The following is a 26,180-nucleotide window of genomic DNA, read 5'->3' on the forward strand; positions in this document are numbered from 1 at the left end:
CATTCCAAGCATGGTGAAACATTTTCAGCATCCAGTAGCTGAGATAGTCCACCTTAGCATCTCCATTTACCCAAATTTTCACTGCCAGCACTTGGCTGGGGTGGTTGATCAATTTATTCTGTCTTCTGTTGTGATACCAGATGTCCTCTGCAGACTCCAATGTACTACCACATCCTGGTTATGCTGTCCGCTGCTCTGTCTGAGGCACTGAGGAGGCTCAGTTTTGACACATGCACTCCACAGTCAGACCATGGAATCTGCATTTGTCTTCATGGTTGGGGTTTTGAGTCCAGCAGTTTGATTGGGGGGATCCCCAAAGAAACTTCGTTTGAGGTGATCCCAGACCAGATTCTTGGGTGTGCTTGCCAGTACAGGGTCTGGCACAGTCTGTCACCCCTACCAGCCTATGCATATGCTGGTGGCCGCAATTGTTGGATCAGTTCTGACTCCAGCCCTGTCTTCTACACAAACCAATGGTGTTGGAGCCCATCCCAATCCTGCCTACCACACACTTGGCCATATAAACCAGTGGGAGCTGTAGCCTAGTTGGAGTGACTCCCAATAACCCTCGCCAGGCCCACCTTGCCCTGGTTCCCGAGCTTGCCAGTATGTACAGCAAACTGATCTAGTCTGTCTCACATCCCATTCAGCTCTCATACATGTCAGTGGGCATTGAAGCATAGTTCAACCCAACCAGCCCCACTATCCAGCCCACATACCTGCTAATGGGTGCCGCTCTCTGTCTAGCCATGTCTGCCCTAGTCCTGGTTCTCATGTTCACCAGATGGAGTGGCAACCCAGGAGGGAGGTGCCCACTGTTTCCCTACTGGGCCCACTCCCTATCCCAGATCATGCACTCTCTAGGTGGTTCTGCAGTTTGGCTTGACAGAATTAGCCCCCCATGCTAGCATTTGCTGGCTGATGCTGCAGCGGAGCCCAACCAACCTATACCCACTCTGACTTATTCTTGCACCAATAGAAGCTGTCAACCCAGCCTCACCTTTCCCTGGTCCAGCTCACATGAGGCCAACGGGTGTTGTAGCTCTGCCCGGTCTGGTCTGCCCCCATCCCAACTCACGCTTTCCAGTGGGAGTGGTGATTCGGGGAGCACCATGCCACCCCCCCGCCAGCTTTGCCCCCCGCCCCAGATCTTGCGTGTGTAGGTTGGGTGTCGTGCGCCGGTCTGGCAAGGCCTGCCTCACCTCAGCTTTTGCCAGTGGGTGCTATAGTTTGGCCTGGCCCCGTCCACCCCCAGTTCAGCTCAGGTTGGTGGGGGCTAAAGCCTAGCACAGCACAGCCAGTACCCAGCCCGAGCGCTCGTGTGTACTGGTGTGTATTGAGACCGAACCTGGCCAGACCCACACTCCATTCTCTTGCTTGGGTTCACCAACGGGTGATGTGAACTGGCCCTGCCTGATTCACCCCTGAGCTGCACCAAATGTATGCTGCTGGTTACTATTCCCTTGCCTGGTCTCAACTGCTCCCGATTGTGGTTCTTGTGCTCACCTGCATGGACTGTGTCTTGACAGAGGAGTTTCCCAAGCTTCTCCATCAGGAAGAATGGCCTTTCCTGGCTGGCTTTCAACCCATTCCAGTTATTATTTTTGGATGTTTCAGCCCAGTCTAGCCTGGTCCACAGACATGCTCACACCTGGCTTAGCAGGGGCAAAAACCTAGCCTAGCCCATACTACATCTAACCTGGTCCTCACGAGCACCAGTGGGTGCTGGGGTCAAGTACACTCAGGCCCAGTTCACATTTGTGCCGAGGTACACTGCAGCCATGTCCAGGCCAGAACATGGCCCTCATTCCAGCCCTATGCTTACCAGTGGGAACCACAACTCAGCCAGGGAGTCCCCTTAGCTCCCCACCCAGGTCTGTTTCCAGCTATAGGTATTGCATGTGGCAGTGGTTGCTCTGACCCAGCTAGGCAGTTCCTCACCTGTCATGACCTTTGCCTTTGGATGCTGTAGCCTGACCCAGCCTACCCCAAGTGCCATCACTCTCTGGTGGGTATCCAGCATCGTTTTTTGAAGATTTTCTTCCAGGAGCATGATTTTGTGAACTTGCTGACAAACACTTGATTGTAGATACATGGACTCATGTATGGAATCTCCACTCTGTTCTGCTTGTTCTCTGTGTGGTTTTATACCAGCACCATGCTGCTTTGGTTTTAATGGTGTGAATGTATGTAATGATATCACAAAGTGTTACTTCTCTAGCTTTATTCTTCCTGTTCAAGACTGCTCTGGCTTTTTGGTATCTTTTGTGCTTGATACAGAGTGTTAGGATGTGTGTGTGTGTGTGTGTGTGTGTGTGTGTGTGTGTGTGTGTGTGTGTTGAGTTCTAGGAATAATCACTGAGTTATTCGTGGGGGTTATATTGAACCTATAAATCACATTGGGTAGTATGAAAATCCTAACATTTTTGGACTGTATTATAGGATCACTGCAGTGCCAACAATGTACATGAGTGCCAGTCTAAATGCCAGCTGATTCAGTTCTGGAAAGGCAGCAGATGATCAAAGTGCTTGGGTCCCCCCACCCACCCATGTGGGAGACATAGATGAAGCTTCAGGCTTCTGCCTTGGGACTGGTACTGGCCATTGTGGCCATTTGAGGAGTGAGCCAGTAGATACAAAAATCCCTCCATGTTTTTTTTTCCCACCCCTTTCTCCGTCACCATACTCTTCAAATAAAGAACATTAAAAAATATTCTTTCGATACAAAAATATGGAGGAAATTTGGGTTTTCTGTGTCATTTTATATTTTTTTGTTAGTGTTTTGCAGTTTTAGATTTACACCAAAGTGGGTTTGGGGATTCTATATTGGAAGTTGGATTAGTCTTATAATTTCTTTTTCAGTGAACTCAGTATTATTAGATAAAGATGCTACTGATTTTTAGGTATTGATTTTGTTTTCTATAACTCTACTGAATTTGTGAATTATAATCTAATAGTCAAGTCTTAATGTTTTCTATGTTTAAAATCATTTGTAAGCAGGGACAAATAGACTTCCTGCTTATTTGTATGCTTCCTAGTTCTTGCCTAATGGTTCTGAACTAAACTTGTAATGCTACATTTAACAAGAAGGTGAGCACCGTTACCTAGTTTTATATTGCTAAGAAGCTGTTTCCAGCTTTTCTTCATTCAGTTTCATGTCGGCTATGGTTTTGTCATCTGTAACCATTATTACTGTAAAGTGTGTTCATGGCTTTTACCATGAATGGATGTGGTGTCTTATTAAGTGCTTTTTATATTGAGGTGACAAAATTTATATTGTTCATTCTGTTAATATGATAGATTTACATTTATTGTTTGGCATATGTTGAATGATCCCTACATGACTGAGATAAATTCCACTTGACCATGATGAATGACCTTTTTATTATGCTGTTGTATTTGATTTACTAGTATTTTGTTAAGAATTTGCAAGTCTGGTCATCAGAGGGGTCGATCATTGATTTTCTTATTTTGCCATGTCCTTGTCTGGTTTTTGAATCAAAGTCCTGATGAACTTATATGGAAAGAGTTTGGGTGAGTGTTTTCTTTCAAATTTTTGAGCAGCTTAAGAAAAATTGACCTGGTTTGGGGCTTTTTTTGTTAAACAAATTTTGATAACTGAACCATTCTCATTTCTTCTCATTGGTTTGTTCATGTTTTCTGCATCTTCATAGTTAAATATTGGTCAGTTTACATATATATGTAATGTATATATTTCTGTACACTAAGAAATACATAATTTCTTTTAATTTTCCTAATTTTTGACATACAGTTTATAAAAGTCTGTAACAACCCTTTGTTTTTAATTTTTTAAAGAAAAAGTTATTTACTTTGTTTATTTGAAGCATGGGAGAAGAAAAGAGGTAACAAGATCTTGCATTTATTGATCCACTTTCCAACTGTCTGTAACAACCAGGGCTGGGCCAAGCCAAGCTTAGGAATTGAGAATTCAGTTCTGAGCTCCCTCATGGGTGGCAAGAATTGAACCACTTGAGCCATCACTGACTGACTCAACAGTACAACATAGTAGCAGGAAACTGGAAAGTGGAATGGAGCCGGGACTAAAGGCCAGGCACTCCACACAGGATGCAGATACTCCAAATGGCAAGTACCTGCCCTCTCCTTTATATCCTGTGGGATCAGTTGTAATATCTTTTCATCTATGATTTTGAATCTTCTCTTTTTTTTCCTGAAAGATTTGCTAAGCTTAACTTTACAAAAGGCCAACTTTATTCCATTGACCTTTTGTATTTTGGGTATTTATTTTATTTTTATTTGAAAAACAGATATAACACTACAAATACATCTCTCTCCACGTGTATATATATCAACATTTTAAAGTTATTTGAGAAAATACACTTTTTTTACCAAAGGAAATTTATCACCTTGAAAAGGTCTGATTTAGAATTTATAAACAGATTTTTCAACATACAGAAAACAAATCCAAAAGCAAACATTACATATTTCTATACTGCAACAACATTTTACCATTTAACATTTAAAACATAGATGGTAAATAGAGTACTGATTAAAATTTAATTGAGCAAGTACATAATTATATAGTTGCTTTTTCACTTTGTTATATAAAAACTTTTCATGTAACAAGTGTAAGAAAGTACACCATGCCACGTGTTGCTATGACAGTTTCTTCTGCTTTACTATGTAAATGGGATTTTTCAAAGTTGAACAAAGAGCCAACAGCCAGTTTTTAAGTGTTGCAATTTTTCTGTGAATAATGACAGCTAAGTTCCTGAGTAATTTGTTCCAGACACTATTCCAAGACTGAAGTTCTGTAAACAGAATTTTGAAACAGTTTCAGATCAATGTTTTAACTATTTCTTCTAAGTATTACATGACCCAATATTATATATTTGACAGTTTGGAAATATGATTTTTGATTTTATATATTTTTCACATGTTTAACATTTCATTAAGTAATGATATCAACAAATGACAAGTAGAAAATAATATCAAAGAATGGGAGACAAAACAAAGCCTGCTCTTCATCAGTATAAACTGTACACAATCACTAAATCTCAAGGTGTCACTCTGCTACCCATAGATTACATGTTTTGTGCTCTGTGTTTAAGTTATCATAAATTATAGAAAGCATATGGTATTTATCTTTTTCATGACTTATTTTACTAACCATAATGGTTTCCAGTTGCACCCACTGATTTCAAATTTTCATTCTGTTTATAGCTAAGTAGTATTTCGTTGTGTATAAATGCCACATTTTCCTGATCTAGTCATGCATTGATAGGTTTACTGTTTCTTAGCTATTGTGAATGAGCCCTAAAAACAGGGGCACAGGTAACTCTCCTATGATTCATTTCATTTAAATCAGTTCTCAGGAACAGGATCCCTGGGTACAGTGGTCAATCTAATTTCAGAATCCTGAGAAATCTCTGTATTGTCTTCCATACTGAGATTGTGCTAGTTTACATTCCCACCAACAGTGGAATAAAATACCTTCCCATCGATATCCTTGCCAATATTTATTGTTTGATTTTCAGATGATAGCCATCCTACCTGGGGTGAGGAGAAACCAAATTATGGCTTATTTTGCATTTCCCTGATGACTAGTAAACCTGAGAAGTTTTTGGTGTCAGTTGGCCGTTTGAATTTCATTCTTTGACAAATTCCCATGGATGCGTTAGTAGAAAGCTAGATCAGATGTGGAGCTGCTGGGACTTGGCATGTTTTTCTTTCAGATTTTGTGATTTTTTAAAATTGTTCTTTTGGGAATTTGACCAAAGTGTATTGTGATGAGCAGTTTTCTGGGTGTATCCATTTGGGGGGTCTATGGGATTCTTATACTTATTTTCATACCTTTTGTGCGCCTGTCTTGATGTTTTCACTTGTAGAAGACCTGTTGTCTCTGTTGCTTGTAAGGTGTAACTTCTGTGTATGGTAGACTTTTTCCTAAGTTGTGTTCGGATTCCATGTCAGCAGGGCTTCTGGGCTAATTTCTAACTGGCTGCTAGTGGATCCTGTATTTTCTGTTTCTTCTGTAATATATGGCAGTGGAGGCAGGAGCATAGCCAGCTCCTCTGAATTCAGCAGGAATGAGTGCAGTCACAGTGGCTGTGACCAGAGTTGTGGTACTGTAGGACTCAAATCTAAAGTAAGCACACACTGCCACCTGTTCCCACTTCCACCATGGTAGGTTTGGAAAAGGGGATGCGGCAGGGCCAGGCAGGAACTGTCAGGCACACAAAAATCGAAGTCCAACTTGAAATGTGGGGCACATGCCTCTGTGTTGGCATGCTGCCTTGAAGAGGAGGCATGTGCTGGGACAGTGGCCCAAATCTGTGGAGGCAGGCACCCCTGATTCCGAGGTACTGGACATAGGACTGCCCTGATGTGCTGAGCCCCTCTGTCCTGTAGTGCACAGGACATGGTGAGGGCCAGGATCACTGGATGGGTTTGTGATGCTGCAATCATTCTCATTAGTGAGGTGGCTTGTCTGTGGGGCCTCAGAGATAGGGACATGCAGGGTCTTCAGCCTTCTGCTAGAATGGATTCTGAAAGTGACATTTATTCATTTTACTTTGAAAGAATTACAGAGAGAAAGGTAGAGACGGAGATCTTCCATACTAAGATTCACTGCTCAGTTGGCTGCCAACAGCCAGAGCTGGGCCAGTCTGAAGCTGGGAGCCAGGAACTTCTTCCATTTCTCTCACATGGATGCAGAGTTCCAAAGACTTAAGCCATCCTCAGCTGCTTTCCCAGGCCATCAGCAGGAAGCTCAATTGGGAAATGAGGCATCTGGAACACAAACTGGTGCCTGTTTGCTGCCAGCACCAGCAGGTAGAGGACTAGCCTGTTGCCTTACAACATCAGCCCCAGGTGACCTCTTTTTCAAAATGGCAGCATATTGTCACAGCGAAGAATGTCAACCTCCAGTAGCTCTGGAGATGGAGTCTGCTTTGCCTTTCCCTTTATTCTTCAATGGAGACGCTCCCCAGACCTAGGGTTGGGTCACAGTTGTGAAGTTTCTCTCCTGCTGCTACCATCCTAGGTCTCTGTGTCCCCGGGACCCCATATTTCTCTTCGTGACTTCAGTGTCTCTCCTGGCCATGTGATTATTGCTTTGGTCTTCTCAGTGATTGACCAGTGCCCATCTCCTTGGTTCAGCATGAATCCATCAGGTCTTCGGCTTTGGCTTTAATAGAAGACTTGTTACTGATTCCGTCTTCCTACTAGATACTGGTCTCTCAAAATTTTTTATTTCTTCATGGTTCACTTTAATAGGTTGTATGTCCCTACTAATTTTTTTTCAGGCTATATTAATTGTTGTAAGATCCCCTCTCCACATAACTTTTGCAGCATTTCCTAAGTTTTAATATGTTGTATATCCAGTTTGTTTGTTTCCAGGTATTTTTAAATTTTTTTGATATTCTTTTTGCCTCAGTCATTGTTTAAGAACATGTTGTACAATTCTCACATACTAGTGAGTTTTGTGAAGTCTAATTTGTAATTTCATACCTTTGTTATAAAAAATTATACATGATATAACTTCAGTAAATTTGCTGAACCCTGGCTTTGTGGCCTACCCTGTCCTGCCCTGCAGAATGTTTTATGTGCCCTTCAGCAGAATTTCTATCCTGCTGCTCTTAGGTGGAATATTCACTAGGTCCTACTAGCATAAGAGATAATGTTTCCTTTCTGATCAGTTATATATATAATTACTGTGATGCTGGGTTCACATATTCTTACAGTTGTTACATACTATTTATATGATGAAAAAGCTTCATGTATTTCACAGCCCCATTGTAGAAGCCGAGCAATAGTTGTACCTTATGGTCCCTCCTGACCCATTCCCTACCCACCCACCCCCTCTGTGTTACTTCTTTTCCTAATTTGTACAATGGGACATTTTCACATCACTTTGTAAGCACAGGTTTAACACTCCATGAGGAAGCATGTACATCCCATAGTAGATAGCAAATAAAAGCAGTCTACTGTTCCTCAACAGTATAGTCAATGTTTATAAACAACAGCCATATCCCAGGATGTCACTTTTCACTCATAAATATTACATGTTTTGGTACTCTGTGTATTAGTAATCACAGGACAAAGAAAATAAATGTTATTTGTCTTTTGGGGGCAGGGTACAGGCATTTTTTTCACCAAGAATAAAGATTTCCAATTGTATCCATTTAGTTAGGAAAGAGAAGGCTTCATGCCTTTTATGACTGAGTATTGTGAGCGAGTTCCATCGTGTGTGTGTGTATACACCACATTTATATCAATTCACGTTGTGAATTGAGCTGCTATCAATATAGGAGTAGGGATAACTCCTGTGCTGATACAATTTCTTTGGAGGAAGTTTCAGGAGTGGGATGGCTGAGTTGTATGGTAGGTCTGTTTTCAGATATCTGAACAATCTCGACATTGTCTTCTGTAACTGATGCACTGATTTTATATTCCCACCAACAGTGAAATATAGTGCCTTTCTCCCCACTAGCTTGCTGGAATTTGCTCTCTTTGAGTTTTGAATGATAGCTATTCTAACTGGGGTGAGGTGATACCTAACTGTGCTTCTAATTTGCATTTCCCTGATGACTAGAGAACCTAGGAATGTTTTAATATGTTTCTGTTGGCCATTTGAATTGCATTCTTTGAGCCATTTTTTCCCCATTTCTTAACTAGGGTATATTTATTTTGTTGTTGAGTTTCTGTGGTTCCTTATAGACCCTGAATATTAATGCTCTATCAGTTACATAGTTTGTAAATAGTTTCTCCCATTCTATTGGTTGCCTCTTCACTTTGCTGATGGCATCCTTTGCAATGCAGAAACTTCGTAGTTTGATGTAGCCCCGTTTATCTTTGCTTTAATTCCTGTGCTGGGAATCTTCTCCAGAAAGTCTTTGCCTATGCTTATTTCTTGCAGTGTCACCAGTATTTTCCTCTAGTGATTTGATGGTATCAGGCCATAGATCTAGATCCTTGATCCATTTAAAGTTGATTTTTGTAAAAGATGTAAGGTAGGTGCTTGGTTTCACACTTCTGCATGCATAGATTAATTTTTCCCAGCACCATTTCTTGAAGAGACCATGCTTCCCAAGATTGTTTTTGGCTTGTTTTTCAAAAATTAGTTGGCAGTAGCTATGAGTTCATTTCTGGGATTTCTATTCTGTTCCATTGATCTTCCAGCTGTTTTTAATTCGACTGTCCTAAAGTGCCTCTTGAAGCCTAATGCTGCAGTGCCTCCAACTTTGTTTCTGGTAAGATTGCTTTAGTAATTTGGGGTCCCTTGCATTTTCATATGAATTTTAGTATCATAGGTATTTTGATTGGGATAATCTTATTGGTAAATTACTTTTGGTAATGTATGTGTATTTGATGCTAGCTATTTCACTGGTTCATGAAATCAGATTATTTTGTGTTTGGTGTCTTCCTCAGTTTCTTCCTTTAATGTTTTGTAGTTTCCATTGTGGAGATTCCTTGCATCCCTCTCTAAATGTGTTGCAAGGTATTTAATTTTTTTGCTGTTACTGTGAATGGGACTGATCTTACAGGTTCATTTTCAGCCATGGTATTGGTGTTTACAAAGGCTATTGGTTTTTGTGTGTTGATTTTATATCTTGCAGCTTTGCCAGACTTGTATCTTATGAGCTGCAATAGTTTCTAAGTAGAGTGTTGGTCCCCTTACATGGAGAAGCATGTCATTTGCAAAGAGTGATAGTTTGACTCCCTCTTTTCCTACATGTGTCTCTTTGATTAGCTTTCTTTCCTAGCGGATTTAACTAAAACTTCCAGGACTATCAAATAGCTGAGGTGAAATTGGGCGTCCTTTATCATTCTGGATCTTAACAGAAAAACCTCTAAATTTTCTCCATTTAACATGGTGCTGACTATGGGTTTTTCATATCTTGCTTTGATTGTAGTGAGGAATGTTCCTTGTATACCCAATTTACTTAAGAAAGAGTGTTGTATTTTATCAAATGCTTTCTGTCTGTGGAGATAATCTTATGGTTTTCTTCATCATCTTAGTAATGTGGTGTATCACATTTGTTGATTTACATAGGTAAAACCATCCCTGCATATCACATAAAATCCACTTCATCCAGGCAAATGACCTTTCTGATGTGATATAGATTCTGTAATTTTTTTAATACCTATATTCATCAGGGATATTGGAATATAGTTTATTTCTTTGTTGTTTCTCTTTCTCATTTTGGAATTAAAGTGATGCTGGTCTAATAAAAGGACTTGAGAGGAGTTTCTCCCTTTCAATTATTTTGAATAGTTTGAGAATTAGAATTAGTTCTTAAGGTTGGGTACAATTAGTGGTGAAGACATTGGTCCTGGATTTTCCTTTTTGGGAGAGTCTTTACTAACTCAATTCCTGTCTCAGTTAATCTACTTAGGTTTTCAATGTCCTCATGACTTAATTCAGGTACATGGTTCATGTGTCCAAAAATCTACCCATTTTTTCTTGTAGTGTTTTGTTGCATTTCCCTTTTCATTTCTGATTTTATTGATTTGTGTTTTCTCCCTCCCCTCCCTTTTTTTCTTTTTTTTTTTTTTTTTGGTTAGATGGGCCAATGGACAATGGTGTATCTTTTTTGTTAAATGAATTGAAAAGCTGGGTTTTCGGAAAAATTATCATCGGTGTCCTTTTTGTTTGTTTCAAGTTTATCGTCTAATTTTATTTCTTTCTGCTAATTTTGGTTCTTATCTGCTATTGTTTCTCTAGACCCTGAGATGTACTTTACCTTCAGATGATGGCTTTCTGATTCTTGATATAGACACTAGTTGGTATGAATTCTCTTAGCACTCCTTTGGCTGTATCTGCTGTCATCTTCATTCATTTCCAGGAATTTTTAAGTTTCCTTGCTGATTTCTTCCATGTTGTTGCTTTCCGGCATCATTTTCTAGTGTTCTAAAAGACAAATGGTAAGATTTCACTTTTTATTTGCCAAGGCTTCCATTATGGCCTGGTAGCAAAACATGAAATAATCTTCCATTATGGCCCTGGCATTGTGTGCACATACATTTGCAATAGTCACTTCTTGTGCAGTTGATCTTTTAATCATTATGTAATGAACTACCAAAAAAGATCTGTGCAGTTCTCTGTGGCCAGAACCCCACTTACACGTCACACACTCCTGCGTTGCAAAAGAATTCAGTCTTTTTGTGCTAGACTACCTCCAACAAGACTCCCACTATCATAGGGGGCCTAAGTTTCCTAAGCACCTGAAGTTTGCTCCAGCCATAGAAAGAGCAGTGTTCCCAGCACCAGTTACCACTGAGTGCTTGCTTCCTTTCTGCAGTTGTGATGCCTCACAATCTCAGGTGTGTGCTCCAGCCCTGCCAGGCTACCAGCTCCCAATCAGTGTCAGTGGGGAACACAGATTTATCCTTTCAGCAGAACCATCTCCTTGCATGTACCCACACAGAGCCGGGCACATGCCATGGCTGCTGATCTTCACTTACCTAACAGCAGCAGACATCCCAGTAGGACTCGACCGTGTTCAGGATGGTGGTTTCTCCCCACCGGTCCTGGCGCTTTGTAGAATGGGAGGAAGGAGTGTGCTCTTCCCCCTTGGTGTCCATCAGAACCCTTCCCTCAGCCTGGCTCCTGTCCAGATTCAGAGATTATGTGCCAAGCATCGCTACCAGTGGCTGGTCACATGATCTGCTCCTGCCTTTTATTCCAGATATGCTGTCTTCCAGTACTCCCAGCCAGTGGCTGTTAGTGTAAGTGGTGGCGGGCTGTGGCTTACTGCTGGCCGCCCCACACAGCTGGCTACAAGCGACGTTTCCTAGCTCTGTCCTCTTGTGCTTTGGAAATTCCGCTGTTTTCTAACACTTCTTCACCAAAGATTTGTGTCAGACTTCTAAAAATGCAGCCCTTCTTTCATTTTATTCATAGCCCTAAGAGTGGGTGTCTGCTTACTACTCAGCCACCTTGGATCTTCCAATTGCTACCTTTTTTTTTTTTTTTTTTTTTTTTTTTTTACTGAGTTACTCCTGATTCTGTGTTTCCCGTGGTGAGTGACAGGGACCTAACTTCTTGAGCTAGCACATTTTGCCTCCCAGAGTATAGATTAACAGGAAACTGGAATCAGGAGAGAAGCCAGTATTATAGTTCTGGCACTCAGATATGCAATGCGATGTTCTAAGTAATGTCTTAACGACTGTGCAATAATGCCTATCCATTGACTTATAGTTTTTTTACTGGTTTTATTTTATGTAAGTATAGCTATAAAGAATTCAACATGAGTATAGATGAGCAATGTAAAAAAAATCTCAAAATGTCAATTTTGCTCATGGATTACATGTTTTATTATTTTTTAATAATTATAGGATGTTATATTTTAAAAATTATTAGAGTTAGCAGACCCAAAATTGTACATATTTATGGAGTACTATGTAATGTTTCATTATGTATAAACACTGCATAATGTTAGTCCAAGGTGAATATATTTATCTTTTCAAACACTTAGCATTTCTTTATAATGAAAACACCCAAGGATTATGTTTTATACTGTCTGTATCTTAGCTACTACAGATCAACACATTTGTCTTTTTTGGACTGGTTTATGTCACTAAGCATTAATGGTTTCCAGTTGTATCCATTTTGTTGCAAAAGGCAAGATTTCTTTTTTCATGGCTGAGTAGTGTTCCGTAATGTATATGTGCCATGCCACATTTCCTTTATCCCGTCCTCAGTTGATGAACATCTGAATGGATTCTGTATCTACTGTGAGTTGAGCTGCTGTAAGCATAGGAGTACATCTAACTCATTTGCTCCACACTATCCTATGTAACATTTGTACCAGTTTACGTTCCCACTAACAGTGTGTAAAGGTGCCTTTTTCCCCACATCCTAACCAGCATTTGATATTTGGATGACAGTCACTCTAACAACAGTGAAGTGAAACTTCATTGTGGTTTTTATGTGCATTTCCCTGACAACTAGCAATTCTGAGTGCCTTTTCATGGGTCTGGCCATTTGTATTTCACTCTTTGAGAAATGCCTGTTTATCGTTTGAATATCTACTGTAGGGTTCTGCTTTGTGGTTACTCTGTGGCTTACACGAAACACTTCTTAGCTTAAAATAGCTGAGTATAATTAAGCGTAATTCCATTAGATAGCTGTACTTTTGTCATAGTCTCATAACAGTTTATGAATGTCACAACTCACATATTTTTATATTCTATATCCCTTATTTGTTTGGGGGGGGATTCATACGGAAGGTGTAAGTGCCTTACTTACTGTCATTACAATAGTAGGGCTTTCTGAATTTGTGTATGTTACTTTTGCCAGTGATTAAATATTTTAATATTTTTATGTGACTAACATTCTTTTAACTTGAAGAACTCTGTTTAGTATCTCTTTTAAGATAGACTTGTTGATGATCAAGTCCTTTAGCTTTTGTTTAGCTGGAAATTTCCTTTCTTATACCTGAGGGACAGCAGTGCCAGATACAGGGTGCTTGGCAGGCAGTTGTATTCCTTCTGTGCTTAAATATCTTGTCCTGCACTCTCCTGGTCCAGAAGGTTTTGTTAAGAAGCCTGTTGCTAACCTTCTCATGGACTGAGCATCCCTAATCTGAATATTCAAAATCTGAGATGCTTCCAACTCCAGGCTTTGCAAACACAGGTATGATACTCCATTTCAGATTTTGAAGCATTTCAGAGTCTTGGAATTAGGATACTTCATCAGTAAATTTATGTAAATATGCCAAAATCAATTCAAAATTGGAAATACTGCTGGCATAAGTGTTTAGGATTAAAGATACTCAACTTGTGTGGGATTTTTTTTCTTCTTGCTGCTGTTAGGATTATGTTTTTGATTTTGAGATTTGGATTATAATGTGTGCTGGGATAAGTATCTTTAGGTTGAATCTGATTGGAAATTGCTGTATCTGCCCATTTTTATCTTTTCCCAGAGTAAGAAATTTTAATGTGATTATGCCTTTAGGTAAACTTCCTACTCATTTGTCTTTTTTTGTGGATTCCAGTAATGTGGACATTTATTCATTTGATGCTATTTCAAATCCCATAAACTTCATTATTTTTTTTTTTTCAAATAGCCTGTCTTTAGGTTGCCTGATTGCTTCTTCTGCTTGGTCAGCTCTGCTACAGAGTGGCGGATGCTTGGTGAAGGCACTCCTTGGGTGTCTGCATCCCATAGTAAATGCCTGTGCTTGAGTTCTACCTCTACTTCCAATCCATCATTGCGTTTTGTGCATCCTGGGAGGCAAGAGATGGTGGCTCAGGCATACAGCCACTCATGTGAGGGACCAGATGGACTTCTAGGCTCTTGAGTTTGGTCTGGTCTAGCTCTGGCTGTTGCTTACATTTGAGGAGGGACTCAAAGCAAGGCTCTCTGCCATTCAAATAATTTTTTAAAGTTCTATAGATGCCCTTTATTGCATCTTCTTGTCATTAATGGTATTTTTTAGCTCCATTTAAAAAAAATTGTGTATAGTTTTAATCTGAGATTTCTCATTTTCAGCATTTGCTATTTTCCTTACTTCACTCAATTGTTTTTTCCGCATTGACATTTGCTGGGCTTCCTTAAAATAATCATTTTGATTTTTTTTTAAAAAAAACTAATGTATGTATTTGAAAGGCACAGTTACAGAGAGAGCCCTTCCATCTGCTGTTTACCATCCCAAATGATTGTCATTGCCAGGGATTAGCCAGGCCAGGCCAAAGAGCCCATATGTTCACTTGATCTCTCACAAACCCATGGCTAGGGTCAAGGAATTAGACCATCTTCTGATGCTTTCCTTGGTGCACTATCAGGGAGCTCAGTCTCATGTGGAACACCTGGGACTTGAACCAGCCCCCATATAAGATTTTGGCATTGCACGTGGTGGCTTCATGTGCGCTACTACACTGCTTCCAAAACAATTAATTTGAATCTTAGGCTGTTTTTCTTTTCTTTTCTTTTTGCGTGCTCGCGCTCTCTCTTTCTCTCTCTCTCTCGGTGTCAGTTTCTGGGAGATTTTTTCTCTTTGTTAGCATTGCGTCTCCATGGTTGGTTGTTTCTTATTACTTTGATTTGTATCTATGCATTGAATAGGGCAGTCATGTCATCATACTTTATGAAATATTTTTGCTATGGAAGACCTCCTGCAGTGGCTTGCAACGGCACTTGCTGGGTAGGTAGCAGTTTGAGCATCAGTGAGAATTGCATCTGTGTAATGTGTGTTTGATTTTGTCAGCTGAGGTTGGTGTTCATGAAGATTGCAAGGACTCTGAGCAGCGATATCTGTAGAGGTGCCAGGGCTAGTTATCTGTGGTGACTGCTGCTTAGAGCCTACCAAATTTTTTTCTTAACAAAGGAAGTTGTGACTGAAGAAACATTCTTTTCATTGGCTCTGACTTGTGGGATCTGCTGCAGTAGCATCAGTGTTCCATGAGAAGGTCTGAAACATGGACACTTCTACTGAGATTGCATCTGGGCAATGTTATTTGGTAACAGTTGCAAGACATGGATGTATGCCAAACATTAAGGGCATCTGGGAACCAAAGTGATGAGCATAGGATGAGTTAGCATGGATCTGGATTTGGGCAGGGCTCTCTGATATTTGGGGCACAGGCACTACCATTGCAACACTGGCAACAGTTTTGAATTATAAATGCTTGTGAAGTAGCTAAGCAGCCATGAATGACTGCACAGCCCTGTACTGAATCAGAAGTGCTCCAAAGTTGGGGTGGAGGTTAGTTCTTCAGGGTGATTTACTGGGAACACCAAACACATTTGGCCTTAGCTCCAGTGTCTGGAGGTGCCTGCGGTGGGTGGGCCCAATGGAAGCAGTCTGAAACATTGTGGGCAGTATTGAAGGGAATGGCTGTGGCTCTAATCATGGCCTGCATGGACTAGGGAGAGAAAGCAAGTAACTTCTCTAAGCAGCTCAGAAGTAGGCACATATAGGAGGGAGGAACGGTTGCCGCAGTGGCACCTCCTGGAGGCCATGGTGCTTTCTGCAGAGAGACTAATACTGAGAGCTTCTCTTTTTGCTCCTCTTAACGCACCTGACATCTCAGGTCATTGCTTCCTTTATAGGAATAGTCTGGGTTTCTGTCCTATTTTGTTGCTATGCATTCCTTCATAGGCCCATTTTGGTTTACCAGTAACCATCTGTCTTGAGGCATGTGGACCAAAGTGTACTGAATGTTTGAGACTATTGACAATCCTGTTAACTAGTGGAGTGCACTCTACAAGTTGTCTATATGCTTACTACTGACAAGTCAAAGATTGATCATTAGAGTATATTAAAGTTATTAGACATATATATAGACATAGAATACACTTCCCGGTGGAACATAGGTAGGCAAGACATTTATTTATACGATTTCAGTGCAACATGTGCCTCCAGTACAAATGGTAAACTCACAACCAATGAGAACCAAAACTTTTTACAATGTGCAATAGATGTAGAAGGATATTAAGTCAGCCAGAGTATCATACACCTCCCAAATATCACTCCAGGTTTCCCATTATTTTTTAAATGCACAAATCAATATTGCCAGACAAATTAAAGTATAAAATTCTACTCATTTATTACTCTATTTCTCTATTAAAGGTTTAAGTTCTAAGGAAGGGGAATTCAGTCTCTGTTTAGGGGCATGTATTGGGGACTGACTTGGAGCTTTAGAGACACAGCCAGAGCTACAGTATAACCCGATGAAACTGGCCTGGCTTCAATAGGTGAGAGATAAAGAGCTCTACATCCAGAGACAGAGGGATCTTTATGTATCAGGGAGGTTTTTCAGTCTGTTAAATATTAACTTTGATCCTCCTTGGCTGCATGTATTTCCCTCCCCCATCTTTTTTTAACCTGTGTTAAGTTCATTAACATTTCACTTCTCTGTAGTGAAATATTACATAGCAGTATAAAGGTAAATATAAAAAAATATCTAGGACAATAATGAGCTATGTATTACAGTAATGTATTCTCGTGCCTTCCTACAAAGTCCACACTTTTAGAAAAATATATTATTGCATATGAAACAAGCAGGCATTCCAGTTTCAACACCATTCTTACTCACAACAGTATATACAGTCCTACTAGAGCCGGCATCTTCGAGGGTAACACTCGGGCTGTCTGTGGGGGAGGCCCCCAATGTATGGCAGTGTATACACCCATGTGTATCGCATCTCCCTGCAGGCTGGCTTGTTTCCTTGGAAGGTCCCAAGGGTCCCCTCTCCAGGCAGCCCTGGCAAAGGAGGAGGCACAGGCCTATGCCGCTTCTTCAGCTGAGCAGTCAATGCCCGCATAGGTAAACTTCTCATACAGTGTGGTGTTCACGTAGGTCTGGAAAAGCAAGCAAGGACGCGTCAGGACCCAGGCTGCCTTGACTCTGCCCCTGTGAGGAGCATTACAGCAGTAAACTCCTTCTTACCTTGTTTCTACTAAATGCTAAGAACTTGGAGGGCATGTGTCCTCCTCAGTCTCCCTCTTGTATTGGATGTTGTTTGAAATGCTTCCCCTTACCCTCTATCCTCAGACTCCTGAAGTCTTTCTTGTGTCTCCCCAGCATCCCCTGTATGGGTTCAGGGTCTCTAAGGCTCTTGCCTCTGCCCCCATCTTGCCTTTACTTCTCCCAGTGTGATCTTGCCCACATCTGATTGAATTATCGCTTAGTTCCATTGTTTGAAATCGCTTAAATCTACATTTACTGGTCTCTTGAACCTTGTGTAAGTGTAGACAACTACCTTCCAGGAAGTGGTACAAGTCTGGACTGTCTCCATGGTAATGTGCAGGCTGGACTCGTGCAGGTGTGGTTAGACCACACTCACTATGACAGAACTGCAAAGTGTCAAGCTGTGGACTAAATGGGCTGATCCCGAGTGTCAGACTGGGGAACCATTCTTTGAGCGAGTCACAATTAAATTTATATACAAAGTGGGGAGGGCAGATTCGTATGTTCACTCAATACCCAGGGTCCTCCTTGGAATTCACTCACCTTGCGCTCCTCTAACATCCTGTTTAAGGACACCAGTATCTGGGCAAATGAGGGCCTCTCGTAAGGCTTTTCCCGCCAGCATTGTCTCATCAGGTCATACCTTTCAAAACAAAAAAATATAACCACTCTCTCGTGCACATTCCATTTAGCGAAGTCTAGAAAAAAAACACTGTCTAACCCAGGTGGAGTTTGTCCCAACCCCTTCATCCTCCCCAGCTCTCCAGTGCCTGCCTGCGGAGCAAGCCTGAAAGCATCTCGTTTCCCACCACCCTGACTTTCTGGGGACAAGTGTTCTGTCTGGCGCAGCATGTCTCTTGGACTGTTCCAGCTCTCAACATGTTGGTGTTATTGAAAAAAAAGGTTTCTTGATAAACTGTTTCTTCGCTGTCACCTGCCGTTAGAAGGCCATCTAGGAAGCAGGCGAGTGTCCACTGGCACTGATGCTGCCAGTCCGTTACTTTTGGACTCCCCCCTTTTACAGAAATGTGATACATCTGCTCATATGCTACTGCCTTATGCTATTTTGTGACAACGGTCTAAAATGACTAACATCAAGTTAATAATAGTTTCAGAATTAGAGTGAATTCACCCTTAAATGTTTGGCAGAATTAAGCAGTAAACTCCTCTGACCTGGGCCTTTTCTTCATATTATTCATGGATATAAGGCAGGATACCGGTGAACAATGTCTAGGAAAAACCAGTTCCGGTAGTGCTTCCTCTAATGTGATCAGAAGTACTTACATTATTAAAACACAGATCCCTGAGACTTACCTTAAACCTATAGAACCCAAATGTTTGGCATTAGGTTTCCACATACTGAGCAAATGCTCTAGGAAAACAGTGCAGCCCCAGAACTGCCAGCCTTCTCAAATGGTTTAAACTTCACTTCCCCCGTCGTTGAACTCCTATTAAACTTTTAGTCAAAGGTTATGCCCATATTTATGCCTCTTTTATCAGTAACAACAGTACCCTCTTCTGTTACTCTAGAGAAGTGACCTAGTTTGGGTAAGAAATTATTTGCTCAGTGTAGACTCTTGCACTCTGCATCTTACCAGTTGGCTATTTCTACAATAGTTAGCTCTGGAAGGGTGTTGTCACTGAAGTTAATTTAGTGGGAGCAAGATGTCATGGAGAAAAAATTCCATCATTCATAATAGAGCTCTTAAATCCCTGCATCTAAAGTTAGGCTCAAGGTTTCATGTGAAATTACTTATTCATCAAGAGTACATTGAGGGCCCAGAGCAGTAACCTACTGGCTAAATTCCTCACCTTACATGCACTGGGGTCCCTTATGGGTGCCAGTTATAATTCCGGTGGCCCTGCTTCCCATCCTTGAAAGGCAGTGGAGGACAGCCCAAAGCTTTGGGACCCTACACCAGTGTGGGAGACCCAAAAGAAGCTTCTGGCTTCAGATCAGCTCACCACTGGCCATTGCGGCCACTTGGGGAGTGAATCAATGGACAGATCTTCCTCTCTGTATATCTGACTTTCCAATAAACAAACTTTTAAAATAAAATCCATGTACCCCTTTTTTAAATCTTTATTTTCTGAATTTTTAACCATCCAAAGAGTAATTATTGATTATTCTTCCTAGATTAATTTATATGCCTGGAAAGATACTACAAAGTGCAAGGCAAAATTTTGATGAAAGGAGGAAGTTTCTATTGGCTCACGACCTGAGGCTCCAGTCCTAGGATGGTCAGCCCCGTTGGACTGGCGTTTGGTGATGGCATTCCTGCGAGCAGGGTTTGGACAGGGAACACCTGCCTATGTCCATAATGGAACTTTATCAAAACCACCACGATTTAATTACAGAACTGCCACTCCAGTCATCCAATCCAGAAACTTCCCCAAGTCCCTGCCTTCATACATCATCATGAATTAATGGTACCAAGAGGGTAGAAAGTTAACATACAACTCAGTGTTACTTCAGATGTTGATGTATTCCAAACTATTGTGTTTGATATATGTAAATGTATCATTGTTTTTGTTAGATTCTACCCAAGAAATGCACAAAGGGAAGGACAGGTACAAAGAGCTGACTTACACTTCGTCATCACAGTTCAGCGGCTTTTCCAGTCTGTAGCCCTGGGGCAGCTTCTCATAGAGCTCTGCACAAGTCATGCCACAGTAGGGTGTGCCTCCTGGAAGACAGGGAAGGATGCCATGGGATGCAGGGGCTCTGAAGCCAGGAGGAAGACGGGTCATGTGAAGAAAAGTGAGCACTCAGGATGGCTCACTTGGCAAAGCCACCACACTTTAAGGCTAGCCTTAAAGCACTAACAGCACTAAGATATGACCATTCCTTCATGATGCTGTTTCTCTCCCTAAGTCAGTCTATATACAGTGTGTCATGTCGTTCTGCTGAATTGGAAGTTTGCAGTTTTAGCTGCATTTCAGAGCACAGAAAACTTCATGTGTAAAGGAAAAAAGGCAATTGATTTGTATGATACCTTCTAGTTTTTAAAATGTGAGATTTAGAAAAATGGAATCCTAGTTTACAGTTTCTTATGCACACATTTTCACATGCCATTGAATTGCCTTCAAATATACTCCTTTTAATTCCATCTCAAAGTTCTAGAAGTACATTTCTTAGGAGCTGTGACACTTTTGCCAAAGCAGAGACAACCTGTATTACAATCATGTCTACCAGGTCTTTAATAGTAAAGGTAACATCAGGACTCGGACTCTCAAAAAGAAATACAGGAATAAATGCCATCTTAACTTGACACTTGGAAGCACCACATCCAGATGGTGTCCTGTGAGGAGGAGCCCTTCCTCTCAAGAGTCGTACCTGGAAGGTCACATAGATACTTACCTAAGCTAACGATCTCCCATAGCAACACGCCATAGGACCATCTGCAGGGAAGACAAGTGTGAAAACCAGCCATCACCACACAGATTGAACACTCAATTCCTACCCCAAACAAGGTGACTGACCCCTTCTCAGAAAAGAAAGCATTAGGTCCCTGCCTCCCAGGAGAGAGCCCTGCCCACAGCCTTGGTTCCTTTCAAGCTAGTGGAAGGGTGCAAGCAAGCAAACTGTTTTGCTTTGTTTTTGCCAGAGCACCAATTCCCCTCACATAGAGTATGTGAACAGGCATGCGGGATACAGGGGGAACTTCTAAGCCAACCAGGAATCAGTTAACTCCCGTCTGTGGCTCAGGTGACCTGGAACAAGTTATGAACCTCTTGGGACTCTAGCCCTGTTCTTGTAGAAGTAAAGACACCAACGTTACACAGAAAGAACATGCAGGAGGCATTGTGCACAAAGGAGGCCCATTCACCACATCAACAACCTCTGGACTTTGGATTCTCCTTCTTTGATCAGGAGTGTGAAGCATGATGACCTACAAGTCTCACTTCACTACTGGGAGGCAAGCAGAAGTGGTCACTCCTATCGGGCCTTTACTTCCTACCACCTCTAGCTCCCAGCAGGCACTTGAGGCTACTTCCCTGGAGCTCAGTCCAGGAAGTAGAGCCAGAGGAGGGGAGGGAGTATGTCCACTCTCTTCTAGGCATTAAGAAATCACAACTTTAAAGTTTCCAACATGGTAAACGAAACCCAAAACATGCTACCAGTGACTTCATAAATGAATCTCTGCTCTGTGGCTCTGCGTAGTTCCTAGACTTAGTCATTAGCTTTGACAAGTCCAGGCTATTTCTCTTCTCTTTAAACCTTCTGCCAAATGAGTATTTTTCAGCATTAAGTCTGTTTAGAGTAGGAAACTTACACATCACTGTTGGTAGTATACACACTGTAATTCAGTGACTCAATCGCCATCCAACGCACTGGGAGCCTTCCCTGGAGAGGACAAAATGAGATGCTCGTTAGAAGCATAGGGACTGTAGGTGAGATCTCAGCAGGCCTGAAGCCATGACCTGCCCAGGACACAGCATAGCAGAGATTATTGCTTGGTGTTTGTCCAAGCTATAGGCGTTTCTGTAAAATCAAAGGCATGCAAGTTCAAGTGGTCTTCCAGAAGGTTGTAAAAGTATGTATTTAAGAATGCATGCATTTACATTTTATTTTGCACAAATTTATGCTTTAGTTCCATTTTCTCATGAACTTTCTGAAGTCTCCTTGTGCTGTAAATTCAACTTAGCAACTTAGCTCAAGGGCCCAGGCACCGGTTTTAGATAAATTTAACTCTGTGCACAACTAGTAATCATTTGTTTACCTCGAAGCTCATAGGGACACATGAAGGTTTTAAAGAGCAGATAGGCATGGGGACTGTACTTACAGGCTTCTGTACAGCAAACAATCAGCAAAAAAAAAAAAAGTGATATAAAAGCCAGAGCACAGATGGCAGCCACAGTGCCCTCTGGTGGTGCCGAGATGCACTGCTCCCTTGTTGCAGAGAGGTTGCTCCTCAGCATCCCTTCTCATGTCTCCTCCCCGCCCGACTCCTCTCACTTACCCTGGCCCGTTTCCCCTGCGCATTGTGGCTCTGAATTCTTAACTCTGCCACTCCGAGACAGAGGTTTTCCTCTAAGAATCCTTGCTACACTCTACCAGTGTTACAGCTCCTCTTGATAAAGGTCAAGCACAGATGAAAGACTTGCTCAGGATCCACAGGGAACTCTGCCAATTCCTACAAACATAGCATAGCTATTGTTGCTTGGTGTTTGCCCCAGCTGCAGCCATGGGAGATGTGAGAAGAGCATCCAACTGGAATGGGTACAGCCTGGGACTGACCTACATTAATTCTTCCAGCCCACACAGCAGGGCATCACATTCTTTCAATGCCAGAAAGGAAAGAGGTCCTGTGAAGGAGATAGGCAGATGCCAGGTGGCCTAGGGAAGAAGCAGGAGGCTGCAGTCGGTGGGTGAGCAATGATCCCTGCTTCTTTAAGACCGGACTGGAGTATGTGTATCCTATCCTGGATAACTTGGATTTGATCCACACTTGCAACTCCTGATTTCAGCTTCTGGATAAGGACACCCAGGGTAGCAGTAATAATAGCTCAGCTAGCTGGGTCTCTGCCACCCACAGAGGAAACACAGATTGAATTCCTGGCTCCAGCCACGCACCAGCTCTTTTGCAGGAATTTGGAAAATGAATAGCATATGGGAGCTCTGAGTCCCTTTCAAATAAGTAAACTTAACAAGTCTAGCCCCAGCCCCATACTGAGAGAGACCAGGTCAAATAAAGCTCAAGCTGTACAGGGCAGCCTGAAAGCAAACCCTCAGCAAAGCACCTGCACTCTCTGCAAAGTGATAGGCAAGCTCCCAGGGCCATGCAGGGCTCTCTGAGAGCCCAGGCCTCTTCCACAAAGTGGAGTATAAGGATCCAAAATACTTATCTTCACTATGCTTGGGACTGTATAAAAACAGGTGTGCTATGGAAAACAACAAGCCAAAAATGGAAAAACTCTGGCAAAATCATTTATTATGACTGCTTTTCCTTTTCAAGACATTTCTGCCTTTCAGAAACTAAAATAAAAACATTGAAACCTGATTATAGGGTAACCTCAGGCACCTGTGCTTTCCTGGGCAATCTGCTGCCCACAGGAGCCAAAGGGGGTGAGGCAGAGTGAAGGTGCCACTTCAGACACCCATATCCGATCCTGGAGTGGCTGAGACTGAGTCAAGTGCTGCTTCTGACTCAGAGGCGACATGTGATGGTGCAGGTAGGTTGGTCTCCAACAGAAGCCAGGGATGTGACATCTCTACGAGTTTACACTTCCAGAGCAGGAACCAAAGCTGGATAGTTTCCCCCCTGCTCTAACACTACTGCGCAGTGTAGTTTTGCCATGGTCTAGTACTTGAACTACAGAGGAAACTCAAGAAATTCACGGAACGTGTGCATTACCTTCCAGTGGACTAGTGTTTGGGTCAGTGGTACTATCAGTAGGCAAAGGTGGATTTAATGCGGGCCTCAAGTGAGAATGTTGCACTTTCAGTAAACATGGAAGTCTGAAGTGGGCCTCAAGAAGTTGTGTATGTCTCTGTAAGGACTCCTTGAGATTGAGGCATGCTTTAATTAGTAGTTATTTAATTTGAGAGTATTTTTTTTACCTTGCTGTGTTTGCTGTACATGGCAGGGGATGGGGGCATGTTCTCGGGATTATGGGTGAGATACCTTGGGCCCTGACTGGGTACATGCCCATGACCCTGAACCTGTACACACAAATGGTCACAGATAATGGTGGATTCTTTTCTAATGGTCTGGAGAGTTTACCATTTTAGAAATCAAATCTTGGAAAGAACGATTATTGGACCAAGTCATAACTACTTGAATTCGCAGCCAAATACCTGAGTCACCACAGAACAATTGCATTCCAACACTGCCAGTGGGGCAGTGAGGCAGTTCAGAAAGCAGATGAGCAGGGTCCGTGGTCCCAACTTACCATTGTCTTTTTCACATACACCTCTTGACCTCGGGACAATCCAAAATCTGCAATTTTGGCTACGTAATTTTCACCAACTAGAATGTTCCTGGCGGCTAGATCCCTGTGAATAAACTGAAATTTCAAAAACTGTGAATTTTCAGAATAATATTTGTTTTTTCAAATCATTTTGTTAGTGCAAAGGAAATAGTGAAGAAGTGGTGATGGAAAAAGGAATTTTTCAAAAACCACCATAATCTAGTTCCGTTAAAGTTCCTCTCCCAAATTCCCAGTTAGTGGATTCTGCCAAAGAAGAGGTGTTGTACCCAAGAAGCTTTTGTGTTTTCTTTTCATCACCCATGAGTTGGTTGTTCAGTGGTGCATTTTTTAACTACACGGTGCTGTGATTTTTTTGTTTGTTTGCTTTAACTTCGTGCCTGTTGTTGACTTTGTTTTGTGGCTTCTCATTTAAAGGAATGTAATAGTGATGGCATAATAGAGACTACTGTATCCAGATGTGAAGATACAGTGCAATATGCATCCCTGCTTCCAAATTGAAGATGGACTCACAATGAAATTGTTGGACATTTCTAGATGATGAGCTGCTGGACTGTCTGAAATTGTACCAACAATGTTGGAGCACACTTAAATAACACTGATGGAATCATGACTGCTTATGAAGGGCTATTCTAGTGTAATAAAATGTGGAAAATGAGTTGGAGTGGGAATTTGGGAGGGAGGGTTCCAAGACCCTATGGAATCATTCCATAAAATTAAAAAAAAAAAAACAAACCCTCAGCCCTTAACATCGTCTCTTTGCAGTCTCATGAATGCCTCTGCTGTCACGCACTGTTTGCAGGTAAGCCCAGCTAGGTGAAGGCACCTCACCAAATGCATATTCTAACACACACTGGCAGGGTGGGCATCAAGGATTGAGCTAGGGGCTGCAACACTGGCATCCCATCTTAGCACCTGTGCAAGTCTCAGCTGCCCCATTACTGATCCGTCTCCCTGCTTCTGTGCTTGAGAAAGCACGAGATGGCATCTGCCACTCCTGTGGGAGACCCAAATGGAGTTCCAGGCTCCTGGCTTTAGTCTGGCCAAGCCCTGGCCAAGCCCTGGCCATTGGAGCCATTTGAGAAGTGAACTGGAAATAGTTATATCACTTCTTGTCTTTCTTTTGGTAACTCATCAAATCAATCTTAAAAAATACATAAGTAAAATTCACTAGTTAAATATATTGAATATTAACTTGCATGAAAGTAGATGAAACATTAACGAAGACTTAAAAGTGAAGGAGGATTACAAGAAATTAGAGAGTAGATGTTGGTAGAAAATCCACATAGATACATATGTTTATCACACAGGAAAGGCATCCAAAGCCAGGTTCTCAAAACCCACCTGTTTTTGGCTCAAGTAGTCCATACCCCGGGCCACATCTGCAGCAAAATGAAGCAGCTGCTGGGAGGAAAGTGTGGAAGCCATGCTGTTGGCGATGGCGAAGGCTGGGTCCGTCTCCAACACACGGCTCTTGCGTAGGAAGTCCAGGAGGTTCCCGTGGGGGGCATACTCAATGGCCAGGTACAAGTAGCCTGTGCGGAAAGAGAAATCATTGTCTTAGCAGCCTCAACGGGTCAAGTTTTGAGATGGGCTATGCGCTATGCTCCTTGGCAACTGCTTATGAAGTCCATTTGATCTGCATTAGTGGGAGCAGCCTGGAAAATGCTAGCAGACAACAGGAGGGAGAGACATCCTCTCCACATCTTCACTGGGAATAAGTTGAACTCACAGCCCCCCGTTTCCCACTGTAGACTGACAAAGGCTTTCACCCACTCTAGCAATACAATGAGTTCCAAGTATTTTGTCTCAGAGCCAGGACACCCACTTTACATTATGTTCTTTTA

The 26,180-nt window shown here is 41.9% G+C and overlaps 1 protein-coding gene across 2 annotated transcripts in view; it reads right to left on the reverse strand.

Annotated features, from left to right (window-relative positions):
- Positions 1 to 16,300: 16,300 nt before the first annotated feature.
- The window catches only part of TEK (TEK receptor tyrosine kinase), a 121,150-nt gene continuing 111,270 nt past the window's right edge, over positions 16,301 to 26,180 (reverse strand). For both annotated transcript variants that reach the window (XM_004581062.4, XM_058672523.1), the window contains exons 17-23: positions 25,678 to 25,868; positions 24,298 to 24,411; positions 21,678 to 21,748; positions 20,762 to 20,802; positions 19,991 to 20,087; positions 17,944 to 18,043; positions 16,301 to 17,291 (exon numbers count right to left, since the gene is read on the reverse strand). In XM_004581062.4, the coding sequence (XP_004581119.2) occupies positions 17,217 to 17,291; positions 17,944 to 18,043; positions 19,991 to 20,087; positions 20,762 to 20,802; positions 21,678 to 21,748; positions 24,298 to 24,411; positions 25,678 to 25,868 (689 nt within the window). In that variant the 3' untranslated portion in view covers positions 16,301 to 17,216. The remainder of the gene's footprint in view (positions 17,292 to 17,943; positions 18,044 to 19,990; positions 20,088 to 20,761; positions 20,803 to 21,677; positions 21,749 to 24,297; positions 24,412 to 25,677; positions 25,869 to 26,180) is intronic.

The sequence above is a fragment of the Ochotona princeps genome, chromosome 14 (assembly GCF_030435755.1).
Source record: "Ochotona princeps isolate mOchPri1 chromosome 14, mOchPri1.hap1, whole genome shotgun sequence".
Lineage (NCBI taxonomy): Eukaryota > Metazoa > Chordata > Mammalia > Lagomorpha > Ochotonidae > Ochotona > Ochotona princeps.